The sequence below is a fragment of the Culicoides brevitarsis genome, chromosome 3 (genome assembly GCF_036172545.1).
Source record: "Culicoides brevitarsis isolate CSIRO-B50_1 chromosome 3, AGI_CSIRO_Cbre_v1, whole genome shotgun sequence".
Classification (NCBI taxonomy): Eukaryota; Metazoa; Arthropoda; class Insecta; order Diptera; family Ceratopogonidae; genus Culicoides; species Culicoides brevitarsis.
Genome location: NC_087087.1, coordinates 21,529,661 through 21,549,595, shown reverse-complemented (window position 1 = coordinate 21,549,595; position 19,935 = coordinate 21,529,661). Strand labels below are relative to the sequence as shown.

At 30.3% G+C, this 19,935-nt stretch overlaps 4 protein-coding genes across 8 annotated transcripts; 2 read left to right on the top strand and 2 right to left on the bottom strand.

Annotated features, from left to right (window-relative positions):
• Positions 1–9: 9 nt before the first annotated feature.
• LOC134835580 (large ribosomal subunit protein uL22m) lies at positions 10–867 on the top strand. The gene is made up of 2 exons (XM_063850461.1): positions 10–287; positions 355–867. The coding sequence occupies exons 1-2, from the start codon at positions 84–86 to the stop codon at positions 787–789; spliced, it is 639 nt and encodes a 212-aa protein (XP_063706531.1). The 5' UTR covers positions 10–83; the 3' UTR covers positions 790–867.
• Positions 823–11,363, bottom strand: LOC134835577 (protein HBS1). 2 transcript variants are annotated; one of them, XM_063850458.1, is made up of 3 exons: positions 11,046–11,363; positions 3,246–3,752; positions 823–2,414 (listed from the first exon to the last, which is right to left on the bottom strand). In XM_063850458.1, exons 1-3 carry the CDS (start codon positions 11,083–11,085, stop codon positions 865–867), a joined length of 2,097 nt encoding a protein of 698 aa, XP_063706528.1. In that variant the 5' UTR covers positions 11,086–11,363; the 3' UTR covers positions 823–864. The 2 variants fall into 2 exon arrangements, with proteins under 2 accessions (XP_063706528.1, XP_063706529.1); XM_063850459.1 differs by lacking the exon at positions 11,046–11,363 and having other exon boundaries at positions 3,246–3,844.
• On the top strand, positions 4,016–16,441 carry LOC134835576 (rho GTPase-activating protein 21-A). 3 transcript variants are annotated; one of them, XM_063850455.1, is made up of 18 exons: positions 4,016–4,363; positions 5,890–6,133; positions 6,312–6,434; positions 6,491–6,748; positions 6,806–6,960; positions 7,012–8,051; positions 8,254–8,529; positions 9,832–10,063; positions 10,141–10,284; positions 10,640–10,754; positions 10,812–10,904; positions 12,852–13,097; positions 13,165–13,530; positions 13,598–14,134; positions 14,196–14,480; positions 14,541–14,694; positions 15,324–15,447; positions 15,508–16,441. In XM_063850455.1, exons 2-18 carry the CDS (start codon positions 5,900–5,902, stop codon positions 16,217–16,219), a joined length of 5,094 nt encoding a protein of 1,697 aa, XP_063706525.1. In that variant the 5' UTR covers positions 4,016–4,363; positions 5,890–5,899; the 3' UTR covers positions 16,220–16,441. The 3 variants fall into 3 exon arrangements, with proteins under 3 accessions (XP_063706525.1, XP_063706527.1, XP_063706526.1); XM_063850457.1 differs by lacking the exon at positions 8,254–8,529; XM_063850456.1 differs by lacking the exon at positions 10,141–10,284.
• A 935-nt stretch (positions 16,442–17,376) lies between these two features.
• LOC134836115 (isocitrate dehydrogenase [NAD] subunit gamma, mitochondrial) lies at positions 17,377–19,728 on the bottom strand. 2 transcript variants are annotated; one of them, XM_063851324.1, is made up of 7 exons: positions 19,578–19,728; positions 19,301–19,458; positions 18,486–19,249; positions 18,331–18,423; positions 18,191–18,266; positions 17,729–17,930; positions 17,377–17,541 (listed from the first exon to the last, which is right to left on the bottom strand). In XM_063851324.1, exons 1-6 carry the CDS (start codon positions 19,632–19,634, stop codon positions 17,900–17,902), a joined length of 1,179 nt encoding a protein of 392 aa, XP_063707394.1. In that variant the 5' UTR covers positions 19,635–19,728; the 3' UTR covers positions 17,377–17,541; positions 17,729–17,899. The 2 variants fall into 2 exon arrangements, with proteins under 2 accessions (XP_063707394.1, XP_063707395.1); XM_063851325.1 differs by lacking the exon at positions 17,729–17,930.
• Between the last annotated feature and the right edge of the window lie 207 nt (positions 19,729–19,935).

Below are 19,935 nucleotides of genomic sequence, written 5' to 3'. Positions count from 1 at the left end.
TTGTTCCCGAGGCACAATTTGCACGCATGCAAGGCATGCCTACATAATAAATATCACTCGTTACGAGAAAATTGCTATTCATTATGAATCTGCTGATAAATAATCTTAGAAGTACTTTATGCGGATGTGATACAATCCTATTGAGATCCTTTAATATCGGAACAGTGTCTTCACTTTTTCACACGTCGTCAGCTAATTTTGGATTTCATAAAGGTCCAAGGAAATTTTTGGAACATAACAAGACAATTTTTCCACCACAACGACATGACGAGGAGCCTCGCAAAGCGGTAAGTGCTTAATGTGAATCAGAGTTGAATTCACAACAATAATAACCTTTATGTTGGTTCTTTTTAGTATGTGTGTCATGTAAAAACAAACATCCGATATAGCCCCGATAAAATGTGGTACATTGCATCTTTTGTTCGAGGAAAGTCTGTCGAAGAGGCTATCAAACAACTAAACTTTGTGTTAAAAAAAGGTGCAGCAGCAGTTAAAGAAGCAATACTTGAAGCACAAGAAATGGCGGTGAAAAATCACAATGTAGAATACAAAACCAACCTTTGGGTAGCGGAATCTTTTACTACAAAGGGAAAATATTTTCACGGTATACGGAGACATGCTCGCATGAGGGTTGGTCGAGTACAATACAAGCACTGTCATTATTTTGTTCGCCTAGAGGAAGGTTCGCCACCAGAGGACTATTATCAAAAAGCTCTTCCTCCTCCCAAGGAACGATTAGAACAATGGATCGAAAAAATGAGAAAACGAAAAATTACAAACTCATTGTAAAAGTAACACCTACAAGAGTAAAATAGCAAATAATACAAAACATTTAGTTTTTTTATTGAATAAAGAACAAAAAGGTTATTTAACAATATCTGTGCATAATCCTGCTGCAATTGTGATCCCTCCAACTCGCAACATTATGCGTCCAAGTTCTTTGCAGTCAGCAAATCTTTCCATACAAATTGGTCTTGTAAATTCTATCTCTACCAATGCACAACAATTATTTCCTAGGCAACGTGGATTTTTCTTAGCAACTTCGCCTGTGCTTTTGTGTAATTGTGCTTTTAGCTTTACTATAGTTGCTGGCTCAATTAGCGATTGATGATGTACAACAACTGGATAACCTTTTGTTATCGGGGTAGTTACAGAGCTGAAAACTATGATGCGTGCTCTTATGCGAATAGCTAGGGGAATCGGACGGTAAATATCACACAAAATATTTCCTACCGAAACATTCGTAATATCTACGCCAAATAATGTGATTGAAACTTGGTCTCCGGCAAATACAGTATTTTGCGGGATGTCATCCATCATTATGCTCTTAACTGTAGCTTGTTCTTTGCAAGGACACAGTAAAACTTTGTCGTTCACGCATAGAACACCGGATTCAACTCTACCAGATACGCAAAAACCGGATCCAGCGCTTTTGAAAATATCGTTTATGCTCAAACGGAACGGCTTTTCGATGGGACGTTCAGGTATTCGAAAGTTGTCAATCAAAGAAAACAAAGTTGGTCCGTTGTACCAACTAAGTAGCTCTGGTGAGCTTGGTGGTTTGACGAGATTTTCTCCCGTCAAACCAGAACAGGGTATATAAGTTGTGTCACCTTCTTTGAATCCAACTTGCTTCAAAAATATTTTCAACTTTGCTACAATTTCGAGAAAACGATCCTGGGACCACGAAACTGTATCTAGTTTATTTACAACTACTCCAAGTTGTGTCACACCAAGAGACTTCACTAAAAGTGCATGTTCTCTTGTTTGGCCACCAAGTTCAAAACCAGTTTCGAATTCACCTCTTGTTGAATCGACCACTAACAAAGCAACATCCGCTTGATTTGCGCCACTTATCATGTTTGGAATAAAATCTTTGTGTCCTGGAGCATCCAAAAGTGTCACATGTTTCGTGGGTGTTTCGAAATTTGAACTGCCAATATCCATAGTAATTCCTCTGGCGCGCTCTTCCCCGGTTTCATCCAGTACCCAGGCATACATAAAACTCTGTTTGCCAAGCTTTTTACTTTCTTGTTCATACTTGTGCATAAGGCGCTGCGGAACATTCCCCACATCAAATAGTAAATGACCCATCAGTGTACTTTTTCCGGCATCAACGTGACCAATCACCACCAAATGTAAATGTTGCTTTTCTGATCCACGTTCCTTGCTATACATTTCCTTGACGTTTCTATTATTTTCGCGAACTTTCAGAAACTTTGCAGGTTGCTCTTCAACGTGCATTGGGGATGCTCGACCACTACCTATAGGAGACAGTGTTTTCGGCGTTGTCCCTACGTCAAAGCCTCGTGTAACATGCCCTGCTTTTTTTCCAACCGGAATCACAATCTGAGGTATGTTTTCGTTATCTATCTGGTGTTTTGAAGTTAACTCGAGAAGTTTCTCACTTATACCTAAATTTAAAAAATATATTACTTAAGATGTTTCATCTAAGGCAAACTATGTACAAAAAACACTAATTAAAAACACTTTATGTATCATTTTGATTCTATTAAGCCTTAAAGTTATCTTTCTGTAAATGTTTCATAATAAGATCATCAGGCGATGGTGTCATAAAGTCGAACTTTTTCGGGAAATTTCTATTCTTAGATAAAGCAAACACATGTGTTACATGGTATGGCCTTTTCCGGATTTGATAGTTTCTTGTCAATAAATTTGCTAAATTTGATCGTGTCTGCACTTTAATAGATAATGGTCTTGAGAGTAAATGATGCGAGTCTACTTCGCAGTTGATATCAACCAAATTTAATTTGTTCATAAGCTTAATGATATCGTATTTACTGAAATCTGTTGATGGAATAAAATTATTAGGGTCCAATGGCTTTACATTCTCAGGAATCTTTGATTTTATCAAAACTGTGGAAAGATCAATCTTTGCAGATCTTGTAAGTGGTACACAATTAGATTGCATAGGTTCACACTCTTTTTTAAGAGTAGTACCCAACTTTGGTATAAATAATGAAGTTCCCGTTCGAAGTTTCAATTGAGGCAAATATAATTTAGACTGATTTTTATCCATTCCAATATTGCTAAAATGCCTGTTTGCTAGTTCTGCTAAGTTTGTTGGAGTATCATCATCTTTGATTAAACTTTTTGGTTTTAGCTGTGGTATTTCAAATTCATTGAGTTTTTTAAAGAGAAAATCTTACCTTACCAAAAATAACAAAAAAAAAAAGAATCTAATTAATGTTTTGTCTCATATAATATTAAAGGAAGGAACTCACCTTTTTCAATCAAATTATTTGTATCTTTTCTATTATTTTTTTCCAATGTTGATTCTTCGGTGCACTTTATTGAGCTAGGATTGTTCAGTAGAAAATCCAGTGCTTTTGCACAGTCGTACTCATATTTTATGATGGTTTCCACCAATAATTTCTCCGTGATACTTGTATCACCTACAATGCCGCGGATTTCATCCAAGCACGATAAGAGCTTAGCCTTCTCTTCGTCCGGCAGCTCAGGCAGTTGATACGTATCGGAATCTCGGCGTTCATTCTTACGAAAAGGCTCTTCGTCTTCTTCTTCAATGTCTTGGTTGTTTGCTAGGAAAGATGCCATAGAGTTTTGTCCTCTTTCTCTATCGTACAACCATTGTTGAGCATCTGTGGGTGAAATACAATCTTCTTCCAGCGAGTGACCAAAAGCATAATCGTCATCAAAATCGTCATAATTTCTTAAGTTTCTAATATTTCTGTGTCGTGCCATTGTTTTGAAATTATTTAAATTTTTTCCTTTAAAGAAATTTTTTAATTTCAATAAGAGCGAAATAAACTAAAATCAATTTGATTTTTTTTTTTTGCATATGTGACGATTGACAACTGTACAATTCCAATTCACATTTCTCGTCTACTGTCACTCTATGACATTTATGTTATTAATAAGTCAGACTTTTGAAGGAAGTAATTTTTCGCATCATTTTTATTTATTATATTTATTTGATTTTCATGCGTTTTCCTTACATTTTTTTTAAAACAAATACGACAAATATCACGTATAAATGAAAATTTTTAAATTGCGAAGATAAAATAACTCTTACTAAGTGCTACAAAATTGAATATACAATAGTAAAAAAGATTTAAAAAAAACACTAAACATAGAAGAAAATCAAAATAAATCGATGTCTATTGAAGATACCTAAGTGTTAATAATTATGCATAACATATGAACTAAAGCAATCGAAAATAAAAAAAAATATTTTATTTGATATTAAAAATTTTAAATTATCAGAATGAAAAAATATTTGAACTAATCTTTCAATACTGATTAACGTTTTAAGAATGCAAGTATTATTTAGACAAATCAGTTTAATATTTTTTCAAGAGTTTTGGAAGATGTAAATCAGGTAAATATTTAAAAAATACTCATAGAGAAATCATATTCTGAGACATTAATTTTGATATTATTTTTTTTTTATTGTGTTTTATATTCAATTATAAGTGTTTAAATGTAATTTAAAACATCATAAAAGACACAAATATACCTTTGTATTAATGTTAAAAACTTGTTTTTATATTGTTATGAGGATAAGTTTTAATGTGCTTTTTTTAGTCAAAAGACATTTTAAAAAAAATTATTCCTACAAACAAGCTGACAATTTTTAATTGATAAAATTAGTGTACCGAAGTGCCGGGCTTCATTTCCTAGAAAATCTTACATACTAGAAATCTTATCTGATCTGATAATTATCATAGATCTCTCTCCCAATCATAAAACCATCCCCAATTTTTAAATTTGTTCAAAAGTATCATAAACAACAGATTGTTTTTATTGACAAGATATTACTAAAAGTCGTTTATTCTTTTGAATATACTTTTATCTTTCGTTATCAGAACAGTAATTTATTTTCTTGTACATAGAGTTTTATTTACACCTCACTGTCTTTCGTAAACTTATAATTAATGATCTACGTTGTGTAATGATGAACCTAACTTAACCTCTTGGTCTATATACAAAAAAAATAATAAATTTTTTCAATAAAATATAAAATCAGAATAAAAATTTATGTTAAAAATGAAAAAAGGAGTAAAAAATACTTGTCATATTAAAATTTACTCAAAATATATTTGCTTCTAATACATATAATCTGAATATGTGTCAGCTAGAAAATCAAGCGTTAACCTATTGTTCAACGAAGATGATATGTAGGTGATTCGAGTTTTTCACGAAATACAGATATAAATGACTAAAAATAATCGAAATTCATGAATGTGTGTAGTTGTGATATTTTGGCAAATCTCTCATATTAAAAATATGTTAGGTAGAATATGTTTCTTCGTTCGAGAAAAAAATAAATTTCAGAAATAAAAATTTGAAAAATATTTGGTTTCAAACAAAATTATATATTGTGATATTACTTGACAATTTTATTTCGAAATACTTATAATTTTTAATAAACTAATGGTATATAAAGTATTGTTTTTTCTATATTTTTTATAATAAATTTCACCACTGTAACAAAATTAATGGCATTTTTCCAAAATTCTAACCTGCCCTAAATCTGTTGTTAAGTGTTATCAAGTTTATTTAAAAAGTTGTGTAGAATAATTCTAATTTAATAATATATAATATAATATATAGGTATAGATGTTGTTATTTATTATTAAATTATATACTAAAGACAACATTTTTGTAAAAATTGTTCAATTTATTTTTAGCTGATGTCACATAATTTGGTCTTCGTACTTTATTTTTAAATTTACATCGTTTTAGATATATATATATATATATGTATATATGTATAAAAATATGTATATATAAATTTGTCTCTCTTCCATCCTACTATCAGCATTTTTTTTTTGCAATTCAAGCATTTGAACAAACTATTCACTATTTTGTAGCCTAAAATCATTGTCCACTAAATCTTTATAGATGAACAATAATGGCAGACACTCAGGGTAGGGGTGTCAATGTTGGTATTGGCACATCTTCTGCCCAAGCACAAAAGGTTTTACAACAGGTACAAGCAGCTGTTCAACATTCACAACAACAAATCGCACCTCCAAAAAGGCAACATACAATATATCAAAGTGTGTCACAAATAGATCAAGAAGCCAAAGACGAGGTGACAAGTAGCATGTCAGAGAACCAGGAAAAGAAAACTCAAAATATGTCGGTGAGTACATACTATGAATATTATTTTTATATTTGGAATAAAACAATTGTTTTTTTTTATTTAATTACTACAAATGGTTGTAGCTTAAATTCTTTAATAAACAATACCTACGCATTTAAGAAAAAAAATAGCAATTTTCATCAAAAAGAAAGTCCAAAAACTAATAATTATTTTTTAGACATCGTCTCCGGGAAGTACAAATGTTTTAAATGGGCCACGCACGGTAGTGTTGCATCGTATTAACAACGATTTTGGATTTACATTGCGGCATTTTATTGTGTATCCGCCAGAATCATGCACGGTAAAATTATAGGTTTTACATTTTTATTTCACAATATTTATATACAATTCTTACAGGAGCCAAGTATTGTAGGAAAACTTGCTGCTTCTGGTTCTCTAAATTTCGCCCAACCAATGGATACTGTATTTGTGAAGAAAGTACATCCTAATTCATCGGCGTACAAAGCTGGCCTACGTGAAGGTGATCGATTACTGGCCGTTAACGGAATGCATGTGGCAGGTACTACATATGCTCAAGTCGTATCTGTTATTCAGCAAACTCCTAAAACATTAACATTGCAAGTTGTTCCCAAAAACTACGATATTTTACAACGGGTATGTTTAAATGTAAACTTTTTAAAAACACTACTTAGCAGAGCTATTTTCACACAGTTTTTCGGTGACACTGCACATAATCCTGAAACAAATACCCGACATTCTATTAGTGGGAAAAATAGTAGCATCAAACCAATTGAAACATTGTCTGATAAACAAGAATCATTGTACAGTACCCTTCAGTCAATTGCATCTCCAAATAATTCTAACAAGTAAGTACATTAAATTTTCTGCTTCCGATTTTACATATATTCTTTTTTTAGTATTTATTCGGAACCACAATCGTATCCTACACCAAAAATTAAATTGTTAACTGAATCGATGACACAAACAGATCAACGAATGTCCCCTAATATCCAAATTAGAGTCAAAGGTGTGGAAACTGATAAACAAAACAGGGAGTCTGGCTCATCAATATCAACATCTTTTCATTCATACGACTCTCAAACAGCTTTAAGCAATACAGGTGACACAGGAGATAATGCAATAATTTCAAGAATACGAAAGAGCTGTGAACAAAAGGAGGAATTTCTACGAAGGCCCAGTCAGCCTTATGCGGTACATGCTGCAGGTTCATCGCCATTACCACTGCATTCAAATATTTCTTCATCACGGCAACCAATCATATTTGAAAATGTTGTTGCAAGTGCTCAACACCCACAGCATCGTGAATTTTATTCTCGTCCTAATCGTCTTCAGAAGGCTATGTGGCCTCCAACGCAAGAAACTACAGTTTCACCTAAAATTGATGACGAGTTCAAAAATCACATGTCAATTCGTGAACAGTTTTTTACTGGTATACAACAACAGGATAATGACCAACATATACGATCGTCTCCATTACCATTTTGTCCCGAAGATCGTAAAAACATGGAAGCAACTGAAAACGAAAAGTCGCTGTCAAATCGAAAAGATTATCCGCAATTACGTTTGGTTTCTGAGCTTACAAAACAGTTTTCATCTGGACGACCGTTATCACCAGATGGTGTGGACCGAACATCTTTGTATCGCAGTGAATTAAGTAGACTTCAAACAAAGCAAGTACACCCTAATGTTGCATTAAGGAAACGCGAATTTGAGCTTAAAGCTGAATCTGATCATTGGAGGCGGTCTATAGATAAGACTCGATCAAGTAGCGTTGACTCTGAGTCAAACTTGAATGCATCCATACGTGCCAGATCGCTTTCGGCTGAGTCGGGACGCACAAGCAAAAACGATGATTTACCAATACCGCCGCCACGGGAAAAGCATCGAGATAGACATATAAATAAGGAAAATTATGATTCGAAGATCACCTCCGATGGTAAGTTAAAATAGTAGTTTTAACACTTATAAAATAATATTGAGGGTTCCAATATATATACAAATATTTTTTTCTTTTTTTATAAAAGACAAAGGCCAGTTCTCTAAAAAAACTACAATTCTATGATTTATTTTTATTAAATTGTACATGTTATTATGATTTATAAATACAAAAATTATTTTTCACATTTTTAAAAATTCAGTCACAAATTGGCTAGAAACTCAGCAATCAAGTGGCACAAATTCAAACATCAGTAAGGTAGATTTGTCAACTGTGCTGTATTTTCCAGCGACTCGTTTTCCTTTTGATGAGCCACAATTACGCAAAATGCAACATCAACAAATTACTAGCAAAGAATTAAAACAGGTGTATCGCAACCATACGATTGTTGAATTACACGATATTGAAATGAAAGATCAAAGTAACATTTCACCACCAATTGATAAATCACAAAGACCTACGACTTTAAATATAACAGGTCAAATATTATTTTATATTTTATTTCCCAGGCGAAAAGGATAAATCGCACAACTGCCATACAAATTGCTGATAAGCCAAATTTCAAAATTGCCCCAAATTATTTTTTATTTATATTTTTGTGTTTTTTATGCTCTGTTTTTACATTAAAAGTCAATTGAACCAAAAAATTTTGGAAAAATATTGAAATTAGAATACTTTAAAAATCTCATTATTATATGAAATTTTGTCCTTTTTCTCAAAAAAAAAAAAAAAAAATCCCAAAACTACTTCTAGAAATTAGATAAGATTTTTTTCTGTACAAAAATTGTTTTTATTGGCCAATTATTCACATTTGTGAGCTTGAAAATGAAGAAATAGTTTATAAATAAATTTTAAGAGCTCAAAAACCGTAAAAAACTTTGAATCGTCTTTTCTCAATTTGTTAAATACTGCAGTTGTGCGATTCATCCTTTTCGCCTGGGATTTTATGAAAAAAAAACTTTTAACATTATAAATACAAACACTACGTTTAAAAATCACTAATGATACAAGTTTTATAGATCGATTAATTAGTTTGAAAATTTAAAATTAATGAAGTTAACTCAACAAACGACCTTTTTGAAAAAAAAAATTGATTAATTCCCTAAGACACGGTTCTGTAATTTTGCTCATCATCAATATTAGTTTACTAACATTATTTGAAACACTAATTCGACTAATCATTGTCTATAAAAACATATTTTTCAATCCATGCATATGAAAAGCCATACATAGAATAATAAAGGGTCACTAAGGCTATTAAATTTAATTATTGCATTTTATGTCGCATTAGGAATTTGATATGGGAGAAGTGCAGGGGGGATTTTTTGTAAGTTATTTTTTTTTTATTTTTGTTTTCGTTATTTTCAACATTTAAGTTAAAATTGAAATAAAATCCACAAAAAAATTAAGAAAATATGTATATGTACATAATAGTTTTAGTTACGTGACTCAAAAAATTTTTAACCTAAATTTCCATACAAAATGGTTTGTGAGTAAGTAAATTAAATCAAAAAATCTCCTTTTTTACTAAATATTTTTTAATATTTCCCACACAATTTTTTCGACAAAATCGTATGGGGTTGATATAAAGTGAAATAATTATATTTAATGGTATAAGAATTAAAAAATTAGTTTTACTAAAAAAAATCGTAGAAAATTAAGAATAATAAATAACCTAAATTCGAAAAATCCCAAAAGAAGAAACTTAAAAATTTAAAGTCTTAATCATTTATTATTTTTTCTTACATTTGAATATTCATAATACCGGTAATACGGATAGATGGTACCATGGTGAAACTTCGTCAAAAAGCTATAACAAACCTCAATGCAAACAATGACTCAGAAGATAACAAAACAATGAGACGTATATCATATTTACGTGCTACACAAGGAACTTCAAACGATGGTAATAACTTCAATATAATGGACAATGAATTTGCTTCAGTGAATTTATCACCAGCGGATGGATATGAAGTGGAAACACCCAATGATATAGTAAACGTACATAAAACGTGAGTAAACAAAATTACTTTTTCTTAAATTTTAGGAATTTCTTGTATATCGGTAATATTTTTTGCTAAAAAAAAAGAATCCATCGTTCATGGCGTCGTCCCAGATTTCCAACAGACATCCAACCTATTCGTAAATTATTTGAAGATTCTCCACCGAATATTTTACTTCCACCAGTTATTGAGACTGCACATGCCACAACAAAGCACTTTTTCCCTCAAAGGTTTTTGTTTACCTTTATTTTATATTATTTTATTAACATGTTTGAATATTTTATGTCTACTAAATGTTATAATAATTAATACATATATTCAAAGTTCTTTCAGCCGATATAGGCTCGACAGGACAATTTATCATATGAATCTAACACTTTAATTTTACTTTAGTACATATTTGTAACGTTCAAAAACAGGAACATATTAAAAAGTTTTAAGAAATGGACAATTAGTTTGATAACAATCATTTTTAGCTTCATTATATTAGTCTTTCGATTTGATATGTTAATATCTTTGGTGAACTAAACGAATTTCTTTTGTATTTCAAAATAGTTTTATTTAAATATTATCACTATATTTCAGTCATTCTACGAAAGATAAGGCCTTGACATACTTTCGTGACACTCCAGCTGATCCAGCTTTACCTGCAACTCTTGAAGGTGTACTTAGAATAAAAATTACAGTATTGGATGGAAAGGTAATTATTTTTTTAGAGAAACTAATACATGAAAAAAATTAAATTTTGGTTTTCCAGCGATCAAGCGATCGATCTTGGCGTACTGTCCATTCTGAACTTAAAGGAAACCGTTTAAAATTCACATTGTTGCGAGAAGGAAAAGTTAGCCAGGCAAGTTTTAAGAAGGTCATACTATGCATTTTATGCTGATCTTCATTAAAATAAATTGTGTTTTCTCAGAACACCAAGATTTATTAGAAAATATTTTTTTCGAAAAACCAAAATTCCCTCAAAATATATGTAGGTACATACTTAAATATTTGAATTCAGCGACACAGTTATAGCTTTTCATGATTAAAATCAACAAATTTTCTTATTGTGTTTTGATAATTTCTTATCTTATGATGTAACATTTTTGTGCAACGATATTTTGAGTCTTCCTTACACACGAGTTATTGTAACTGAGACTTGCACAATTAATTTGTTTAATAACACATCGGTTTTGCCGTACATACATTGAAATCAATTAAATAGGTATTCCACGATTATATACACACATACAAACAACAACCTAACACTAAGACATTAAATATTAAACTTGACATTCATTCATAAAATCAATCGTACTATTTGTTAACGCATTACTTCGTTATTGTTTGACATTTGGGAAAAATGAAAAATAATAATATCACTGAGAAAAACTTTTTATTTCCAAAAAATGTAAAATCTTTATTATAACTTATAAATATTGTTTAAGAGTTAAACGCTCGAGTATAAAAAAATTAAGCGTGTAAGCTTACTTACTTACTTATTGTCACAACGTGTTAATTATAAATGCATATGTAATATTAAAATAAAAATCTACGAAATAACTATTTCGCCTGATCATATGCGTCCTTACTTTAATTGAAAAAAAAAATGTTTTATACATTAGCAAACAGTTTTATGATTTTTTTTTTAAGTGTTAAAAATTAATATGCAAAACATGTGCGTTATTTCACAATTATAATTCAATTTGTAGTTAAATTTTTAATTGTACCTTATTTATCGCGAAATATTTTATAAAATTGATTTCTGTCTCACAATGGCAAACGATGCCTTATATATAATCTGTAATTATATTTGAATAGATTATGTGATAATATTTAATAGTTTGAAATTTTAAATATATTTTCAATTAATTGAAGTTACGATTGATATTGCACAGACATTTAGTTTCAGCTTTACTTGTATTCCATTAACTTATTTTCAAATGCGTAGTAGAAAGACAGGTTCAATATTGACTCTAGTTTTTCTTGTATTTTTTGAACTATTATCAGTTATCAATGTTTTGTTTACAATTGTCAATCATCATATTTATATACTGTTAAGAAACACTAAAAAAAATATAATAAATATAATAAAAAATAGAACTAAAAATAAAATTGGATTGAAATGATACAAAAGTGATAATAAAATATTTGACGAACCACTTTTAACAATGTCTAATACAAAAGATCGGGATTGTTTATTTGGAAGTTTAAAAGGGAATGTTCAAATTGGCTTTAAAAAGTTACGTTTGCGACGATGGAATTCGACAGGTTCATGGGTTAATATTAAAGTTATTTTTTTCCCTATCGCTTATTAGAGTGTTCAATTTTTTTCTCACCTTACTTTCTTAATAAATATTTTTTAATTTTTTGTTTATAATTTTTTAACGATTTTAGACAATAAACGTTGATTCTTAACATTTATTCAAGTTTGGACATGAAAGTGAAGAAAAATCAAACAAAATATCCCACAGTAAAAATTTTTTAAAAATATTTAAAATTATTTTTGGCACGTGTCCCGAAAAAAATATTCTCCTATATTTCAATAGGAAACGCCTGATTAAACCAAATCTCTTTTGTTTTTTGCAGTAATTTTTCAATTAAAAAATAAAAAAAAAATGTCAAAAATATTTCCATTTTTAATTTAATTTTTATTTTTCCCCCTGAACTTTTTCGACGAAATCGGAGGGGGGCGAAAAATGGATATATTAAATTTATTCGCCTAAAAAGAAAATCTATATAAAATTTCTATATCCCCTTCATTTTAGTTAGGTACATACTTTTATCATTGCATTTTTTCTTTATTTAGAGTCCAGAACCGTCAGGGATTATTGATCTCACCAACTTTCATCTCACCGATGGAAACTATACAAAAAGAAAACATGTCTTTAAATTGACAACAAGTTCGTATCCACATGGATCATCTTCTGTAGTTAACTTAAAAACTTCTGAACGCGAATTGTTACTTCAAGCGGAAAGCGATCATGATATGAAACTATGGATTAATGTGCTAAGAGGTGTATGCCGTTCTAATAGTGCTACAAATATGAGTAACGTAAGTATTCAAAGACTCAAAAACATTTAACGGAACTTTTGATAAATCTTTGTTGATTCATTTGCAGGAATTTTCACGTGGTGGTGGTCAATTGGCTGAACCTCAAACGATGCCTGCCATACAATCAGTTCAATTGAGCGGTGATGAAATTTCACCAATACTATCTAATAAAACACAACGAAAATACACATTTGAATCTAGATCACCATCTGGTCAATCTCCAGTAACAAAAAGCAGAAAAACTCCATTAACTCCGAATGTAGCATCGGGAACTCAACGTGATGGTTCAGATAAGGAAACAGGCTCACCTAAAACAAAGACATGGAAAGGAATAGTGGCACGGCAATTTAGGAGAATTGGAGGAGCTCATAGTCAAGAATCGATACCCACAGAAGGTTTGTCCTTTGGAGTTCCCTTACATATGTGTTTACCAGTAAGTGTTATATTATTTTGAAAAAACAAAAAAATAAAAGATAAATTATTATTTTTTACTTTTATAGAGTCTTGGAAATCCATACGTACCAATGATTCTTGCTCGATGCATTGATATTGTTGAGGCACGTGGTCTAAGTATAGTTGGAATTTATAGAATTCCTGGTAACACCGCGGCCATTGCTCAATTAACTGAACAAGTAAATCGGGGTATGGATGATCAAACTTTAAATGATCCACGATGGGAAGATGTTAACGTAGTATCGAGTTTACTAAAGTCTTTTATTCGTAACTTACCGGAACCAATTTTACCACTTGATACCTATAATCGATTCATTGAAGCTGACAAGTTACCGGGCGCTGAGCGGTTAAAAGAATTGAAAGCATTATTAAAAAAATTACCACCACATAATTACGAAACATTAAAACATTTAATCCGACATTTACATAGAGTGAGTCAAAACTGTTTAGTAAATCTGATGGAACCGCGTAATTTAGCAATTGTATTTGGTCCATCGGTAATTCGGAGTGCAAACGAGACTTTAGCTACTGCTGTGAAAGATATGAGACATCAATGTCAAATTGTAGAAGCACTTGTTTCGCACGTACGTTTGATAGTCATTCTAAATAGATTTGTACAACCAATAATGTATAATTTACTTTTAGTTTCCTTTCTTTTTTGAAAATGACTCCCTTCCGGATATAAACGAAACGATTCAATCACCTTTGCCGGGAAGTACTCTGGAAACGCATTCAAAGAATTTATTGCTTAATAATGTTCAAAAAATTGAGTCTCAACCAATGTATAAGGAGTCGAAAGAACATAGTTCTCGTTTTGTGGCAAACATTGTACAAGCAGCAAATCGAAAAATTCGCAGAACAGCTCAAAGAAAAAGTAATATTTCCTCCACAATTTCATCTGCTGATACTGTTTCATTAGATAGTACAACGGTGAGTATCCATCACATTCACAATAAGTAAAAAAAAAAAACATTTTATATTTCCCATCAGTCTGCTGATTCAAAAGGGCAACACAAACTTAACTACATGAGTGATTGTAGTAGTGGCAATAATAAGATTCCTCATATGAATACCTCAAGGCTATCTGAAACAGTAAATCCTTCATCAGAAGATGATTCAAATGATAGTGCTTTTAATGATAATGGTATGTATATTTTAATTCTAAATACTTAATTTTATTTTTCCAAATATTTTTATAACCTTCTCCAGTCTTTCGACGAGTACAAAAAAATTATTCTTCCTGACAATTATTGTCAAAAAAATAGTCTGTAGATAGCAAAATAAAATGATTGCTAGAGTTTTTAAAAAATAGTACCAGACTGATTGAAAATAAATTAAGGTATGAGGTGAAACTCAATTTAATTTTATCAAGAGTCATTTCTAAGGGTGTGATTTTTTTCTAAATTTTTTTCGCTAATGAGTGTATTTGCATTAATTGATTGACATGCTTTTATTCTTGATATTTTAACGTGCTAATAAGTTTATTATAATATAACTTTTTTATTTGTTGTTGTTTTTGAATCTTTAAGTAAGAGTTTATGTCATTTTAAAATTTAAAATATCTAACAGAAAATAGAAGAAAAGTCAACTCAAAATTTGCAATTATCTTTTGCAATCTCGAATAAGTGTCCAAACTTAACTTGAAATTAAAAAAAAGTCAAAAATATTCACATTTCACTGGTTAATTTTATATTTATCCTCATTTTTTAGTTGAAAATTACAGGGGTTTTTTAATATTAGTAGCACTAAATACATATACTTTTTTTTTTGCAGGATCAATGTCATTAAAAACGATTACAGCTACATTAGATAATAAATTACGGACGTTGCGGAACAGTAATATAGACACAAATTGTAGTGCCACATCTAAAAGTGAGCCCTTGAGCGACAAGAAAGGGTAAGTATTTTTATTATATATTGTATATTATAAGTCTAAACTGATTTTTTTCTTATATAGATATCCTGGCCATCTTCGACCCCTTACTTTAGGTGAAAATATTCCTTTTGCAGACGAATCACCAGAACGTCCGTTAATACAACCACGCGCAAAACCTCTTCGTGTATTTAACAACAGCAGTACGTTGGTCCTTGATATACCTAAATCAATTGACGATTCACAGCCTGAAATTAGCTCGTCATCGGATACGGATACGTCTACTACTAGCAATCCACGAGAAAAAAACATTGGTAAAGATGATATACGTAACGAGATGCGTGAAATGTCCCGAATACTTTTTAATCTCGAACGAAAAGCTAGTAATTTAGAACGCAAAATTCACCTAAATCGATCGCTTTCACTGAATTATAAAAATCATAAAAATAATGAATGCTGTTGTCGTACACTGGTTAACAACACGCTTGGTACTAGATCTCATTTATCTTTGACAAAAGACGAAAAAACTGATAAAAATATTAATAAACGTCGTCAACTTCAAGACAGTAACCTAAGTCCCAGCAATAGCGCTGGCCAAATAATTAGCGGAAACAGTATAAGCTTGTCAATGGGAAAATCTCGGAGACATGGTGGAAAAGATCGTTCAATTCGAAGGAGGCATACAGTGGGTGGGTCGAATGACTATTACCTAACTAATAAATACAGTCCAACTAATGACTGTGAAAGATACATTGTAACAGATACCTCATCAAATACTTTAAAAATTGATGATTGAAAAATTCAAAACCTAAAAAAAAACTAATAATTGAAAATGATGTAATTTTTCATTGTAAAGTCTTACACTTTTACAAAGTGAATCTTACTTTTTTACATACGTATTAATATTTATAAATTATACCATATTTTTGAATATATCATACATATATTTTTGCTATTATTTTTTGAATGTGATACTATTTTTAAAGAAAACGAAGTAAATAATATAATCGATTGTAATTAAGTGCTTACATTAATTATATTTATCTTATAATTAATTATGTAATACTAAAAATAATGCTTTTATAAAATTTTTTTTGTTTCTCATTAATACATTTTCAAATATAAAAAAAAACCAATAACTTTTTTCAAACTTACTAGTACTCTCATTCAAACATATGCTTTTTGTCATAATATCATGAAATACTTTTTTTATTGCATTAAAAAAAAAAGTTATTGAATATATACTTTTGGTTTTCAAAAAAAATCTGTCCGGCTAGTTTAGAAATTATATCATATAAATAAAAATGGGAAAAGAGACTTAAAAATATTCAATCAAAAAAAAAAATGCGAAATATTTTGAAAAATAATGTAATCATGAAAAACAATATTTGCAAAAAAAAAACAACCATTCTAAAAATTAATATTAACGAACATGTATTTTTTTAAATTTTCGTACCTTGATTAAAATAATAAAAAAAACAACCATTCTAATAAAACAATGCAAGTTTAAGGGTCACAATGCATATATAATAAAATTTACATTCAATAATATCAAATAGTTTTTACAAAACAACATTTATTTTGAAAAAGGAACTAATTTTGATATAGATTTAATAGTATAATATTTAAATAAAGATAATTAAAAAGAAGCTTTTTGTAAAAAGAAATATTAAGAAATAAAAAAAAGGAAATGCATCGACTTATTTGTAGTTACTTGTTTTTTTATTCCTTCTTCCATAATGTTTATAAAGCATAGAAGAATGTTCTATCATTGGAAAAGAAATTCAACCTGAACCTTAAAACACTTACAGATTTTCCACAACCAGAATTGTTTGTTACCTCGAATTTTTTTCTTGTCCAAATTTTTTTCGATTTTTCTTCTTGCCCAAATATTTTTAAATCCACGAAATCACATGTATTCAATTTTTATTTAATTAAAACTAATGCTTTATTTATTATATAATTTTGACTTTATTTTGAATTTTCTTTCTAACTTTAAAACATTTTTTTATATAATGAAACTACAAATAAAAATAAGTTAATTTAGAATAAATAATGAATAAAACGTATCAGCTTTGAACACAATAATTATACATTTTAAATGATGTGCACTGAGTTCTGTAAAAGAGTAAAAATAGATTATTAATAAATATCTAAAATAAGTTAAAATTATTAAAATTAAAAGAAAAGCGAGTGACGCTCGTTTGGGATTGAAACTATTTAAAAGATTCAAATGTAGTACAACTGAAAAATAATAAGTTGGAAAAACGTTTATAATTTTGAATAATTGAATGCCAATTTTTACCTTTCAATTCATTTTAAATTTTGAAGAAAATGAAATGTACTTAAGACAAAAGTGTTAACATGTACATAAAAAGAAGTCCTGTCCTTTGGATGCATCTTAATTTAGATATTTTTTCGCCAAACAATGTTTATGATGTGAATGTTTCCTTAGATATCAATGTAACATATAACTTTAATTTTGTCCTAGTCTTACTCCAGTATGCCTGTTTGTTATATATTATTTGAACATACATTATTATAATATTGTTGATTATGACAAATGCAGCATGAAAATGTGTTAAAAAACGAAGAGTCATTAAACATTTTTTTTTCGATCGACAGTACAAGTTTAAAATATTCAGGATTTAAAACTGTACTGTAGTAATACTTTTAAACTCAAGCAAGTATCTATTCACATAAATATTTTCAAGTTTCAAAGAAACCCTTAGTTATTAAACCACAGAACTTAGGATTAATAACTTACCAGTGTAAATCGGTCTCTGCCAGACGTCTAAGTATGTTTTCGATAACTTCTGTGCTAGTAGAGTTTCCTCCAACATCTTAAATAAACATACAAAAATTTATTTGTTTACTTTTTGTATTTTTTAGAAGAATTTTATATACCTTTAGTCAATATTTTATCGTTGACGGTCTTAATAATGGCAGATTCGATTGCATCTGCATGCATATGGTGTCCTAGATGCTTTAGCATGGCCACTTATGAGTTGAAACAAAAATCAGTAACATATTATAAACATTGTTTCAGTTAATAACCTCACCTGAAGCATTCAACATGGCTATTGGATTAGCTAAATTTTTTCCTGCTATGGCTGTTCCAGTGCTTCTCGCTCCTGGTTCAAATATAGCATAATGATCGCCATAATTCTTACCAGCAAGTAAACCGGCACCGCCAATCAATCCAGAAATAACATTTATACAAATGCTACCATAAAGGTTTGTCGTAAGCATAACATCAAATTGATGAGGATTGGAGACAAGTTGCATACAGGTATTATCAATGATCATATCATTATGCTTTATATCAGGATATTCTTTGGCTATTTGTCGTGATGTTTCGAGAAAAAGACCATCAGAGAGCTTCATAATGTTTGCCTTATGGATAGTTGTAACCTTTTTACGTCCGTGTTGACGAGCATATTCAAAGGCATATCGTGAAAGACGTTCTGAATTTTCACGAGTAATGATTTTCATGCTTTCAACAATGCCCTTACAGCTCTCGTGTTCGAGCATAGCGTATTCTCCTTCTGTATTTTGACGAAGGACTGCAATATCAACATTACTATGACGTGAACTTATGCCGGGATATGATTTGCAGTTCACAACATTGACAAATAGATCAAGCTCATTACGGATCGCCACATTACGACTAACTACTCCGAGATCTTCACTTTTTGTTTCAATGTTTCCTTTAATTCCAACTCCATTTCGACGAATAGTAGTGATTGCATATTCCAAATCTTCGTTGCCTTCGCTGGCTGGATCAATGTCAACAACCTCAAAATCAACTGGTACTCCAGCATATCTTAAAAATGATTATGTAAATTTTGAATTTAACTTTCAAGATTGAACTCACTTAAACACTTCTCTGACATAACCCATTAATTCCGGCCCAATTCCACCTCCTGGAAGCATAGAAACAGTATGGCGACCTCCATAGTGGGCTTGTGGGATTGGATTCACCTTTTTTTGGGTTGGATTTTTGTGTTGTAACTCAAACGCCGAACAAAAGTTCTGAAATAAATAAAATTTGTTGAAAATTCTTCAAGGCTATATTCAACATTATGTAACATTTATCCGATCAAAATATCGGAAAAATGAAATAGAGCATGTATATAAAAAACTTTTCTTACACGTTTGATGATCGGTCTCACTTCCTGAGATAAACGAAATAATTTAAGAGTTGACATGATTTACAGTATTTTAATACACTGCTAATAAATATTTTCAGAAGAAACTTATTTACTAAGTTGGATGATAACAGAAACACATATGATATTTATCGACGACATTCATACATTATGTAGGTACAGTCAATGGCGACAAACAAAAAAAAACGCACATCTAAATTTGTTTTTTTTTTTAAATCCATGACAGTTGTAGTATTCTTATTATTTTTAATTTATTTTGAAAAAATGTGCTATATCGCCCGGAATATGTAGATAGGTGGCTAAAAATCTTGAAGGAGGATTCTTAAATCAGAGACAGACT

Bases quoted from the DNA above. Each gene is read 5' to 3' on its own strand.
- LOC134835580 (XM_063850461.1), top strand. From the start codon at position 84: ATGAATCTGCTGATAAATAATCTTAGAAGTACTTTATGCGGATGTGAT. The intron at 288-354 runs GTAAGTGCTTAA...GGTTCTTTTTAG, and splicing joins ACGAGGAGCCTCGCAAAGCG to TATGTGTGTCATGTAAAAAC.
- LOC134836115 (XM_063851324.1), bottom strand. From the start codon at position 19,634: ATGTCAACTCTTAAATTATTTCGTTTATCTCAGGAAGTGAGACCGATC. The intron at 18,424-18,485 runs GTGAGGTTATTA...TCAACTCATAAG, and splicing joins AGCCATGTTGAATGCTTCAG to TGGCCATGCTAAAGCATCTA. The intron at 17,931-18,190 runs GTAAGTTATTAA...TATAACAAACAG, and splicing joins GCAGAGACCGATTTACACTG to GCATACTGGAGTAAGACTAG.
- LOC134835577 (XM_063850458.1), bottom strand. From the start codon at position 11,085: ATGAAAAGCTATAACTGTGTCGCTGAATTCAAATATTTAA. The intron at 3,753-11,045 runs GTATGTACCTAC...ATTTCTTTAAAG, and splicing joins CGCTGAATTCAAATATTTAA to GAAAAAATTTAAATAATTTC. The intron at 2,415-3,245 runs GTGAGTTCCTTC...TTTTAAATTTAG, and splicing joins AAATAATTTGATTGAAAAAG to GTATAAGTGAGAAACTTCTC.
- LOC134835576 (XM_063850455.1), top strand. From the start codon at position 5,900: ATGGCAGACACTCAGGGTAGGGGTGTCAATGTTGGTATTGGCACATCT. The intron at 6,435-6,490 runs GTAAAATTATAG...CAATTCTTACAG, and splicing joins ATCCGCCAGAATCATGCACG to GAGCCAAGTATTGTAGGAAA. The intron at 6,749-6,805 runs GTATGTTTAAAT...ATTTTCACACAG, and splicing joins ACTACGATATTTTACAACGG to TTTTTCGGTGACACTGCACA.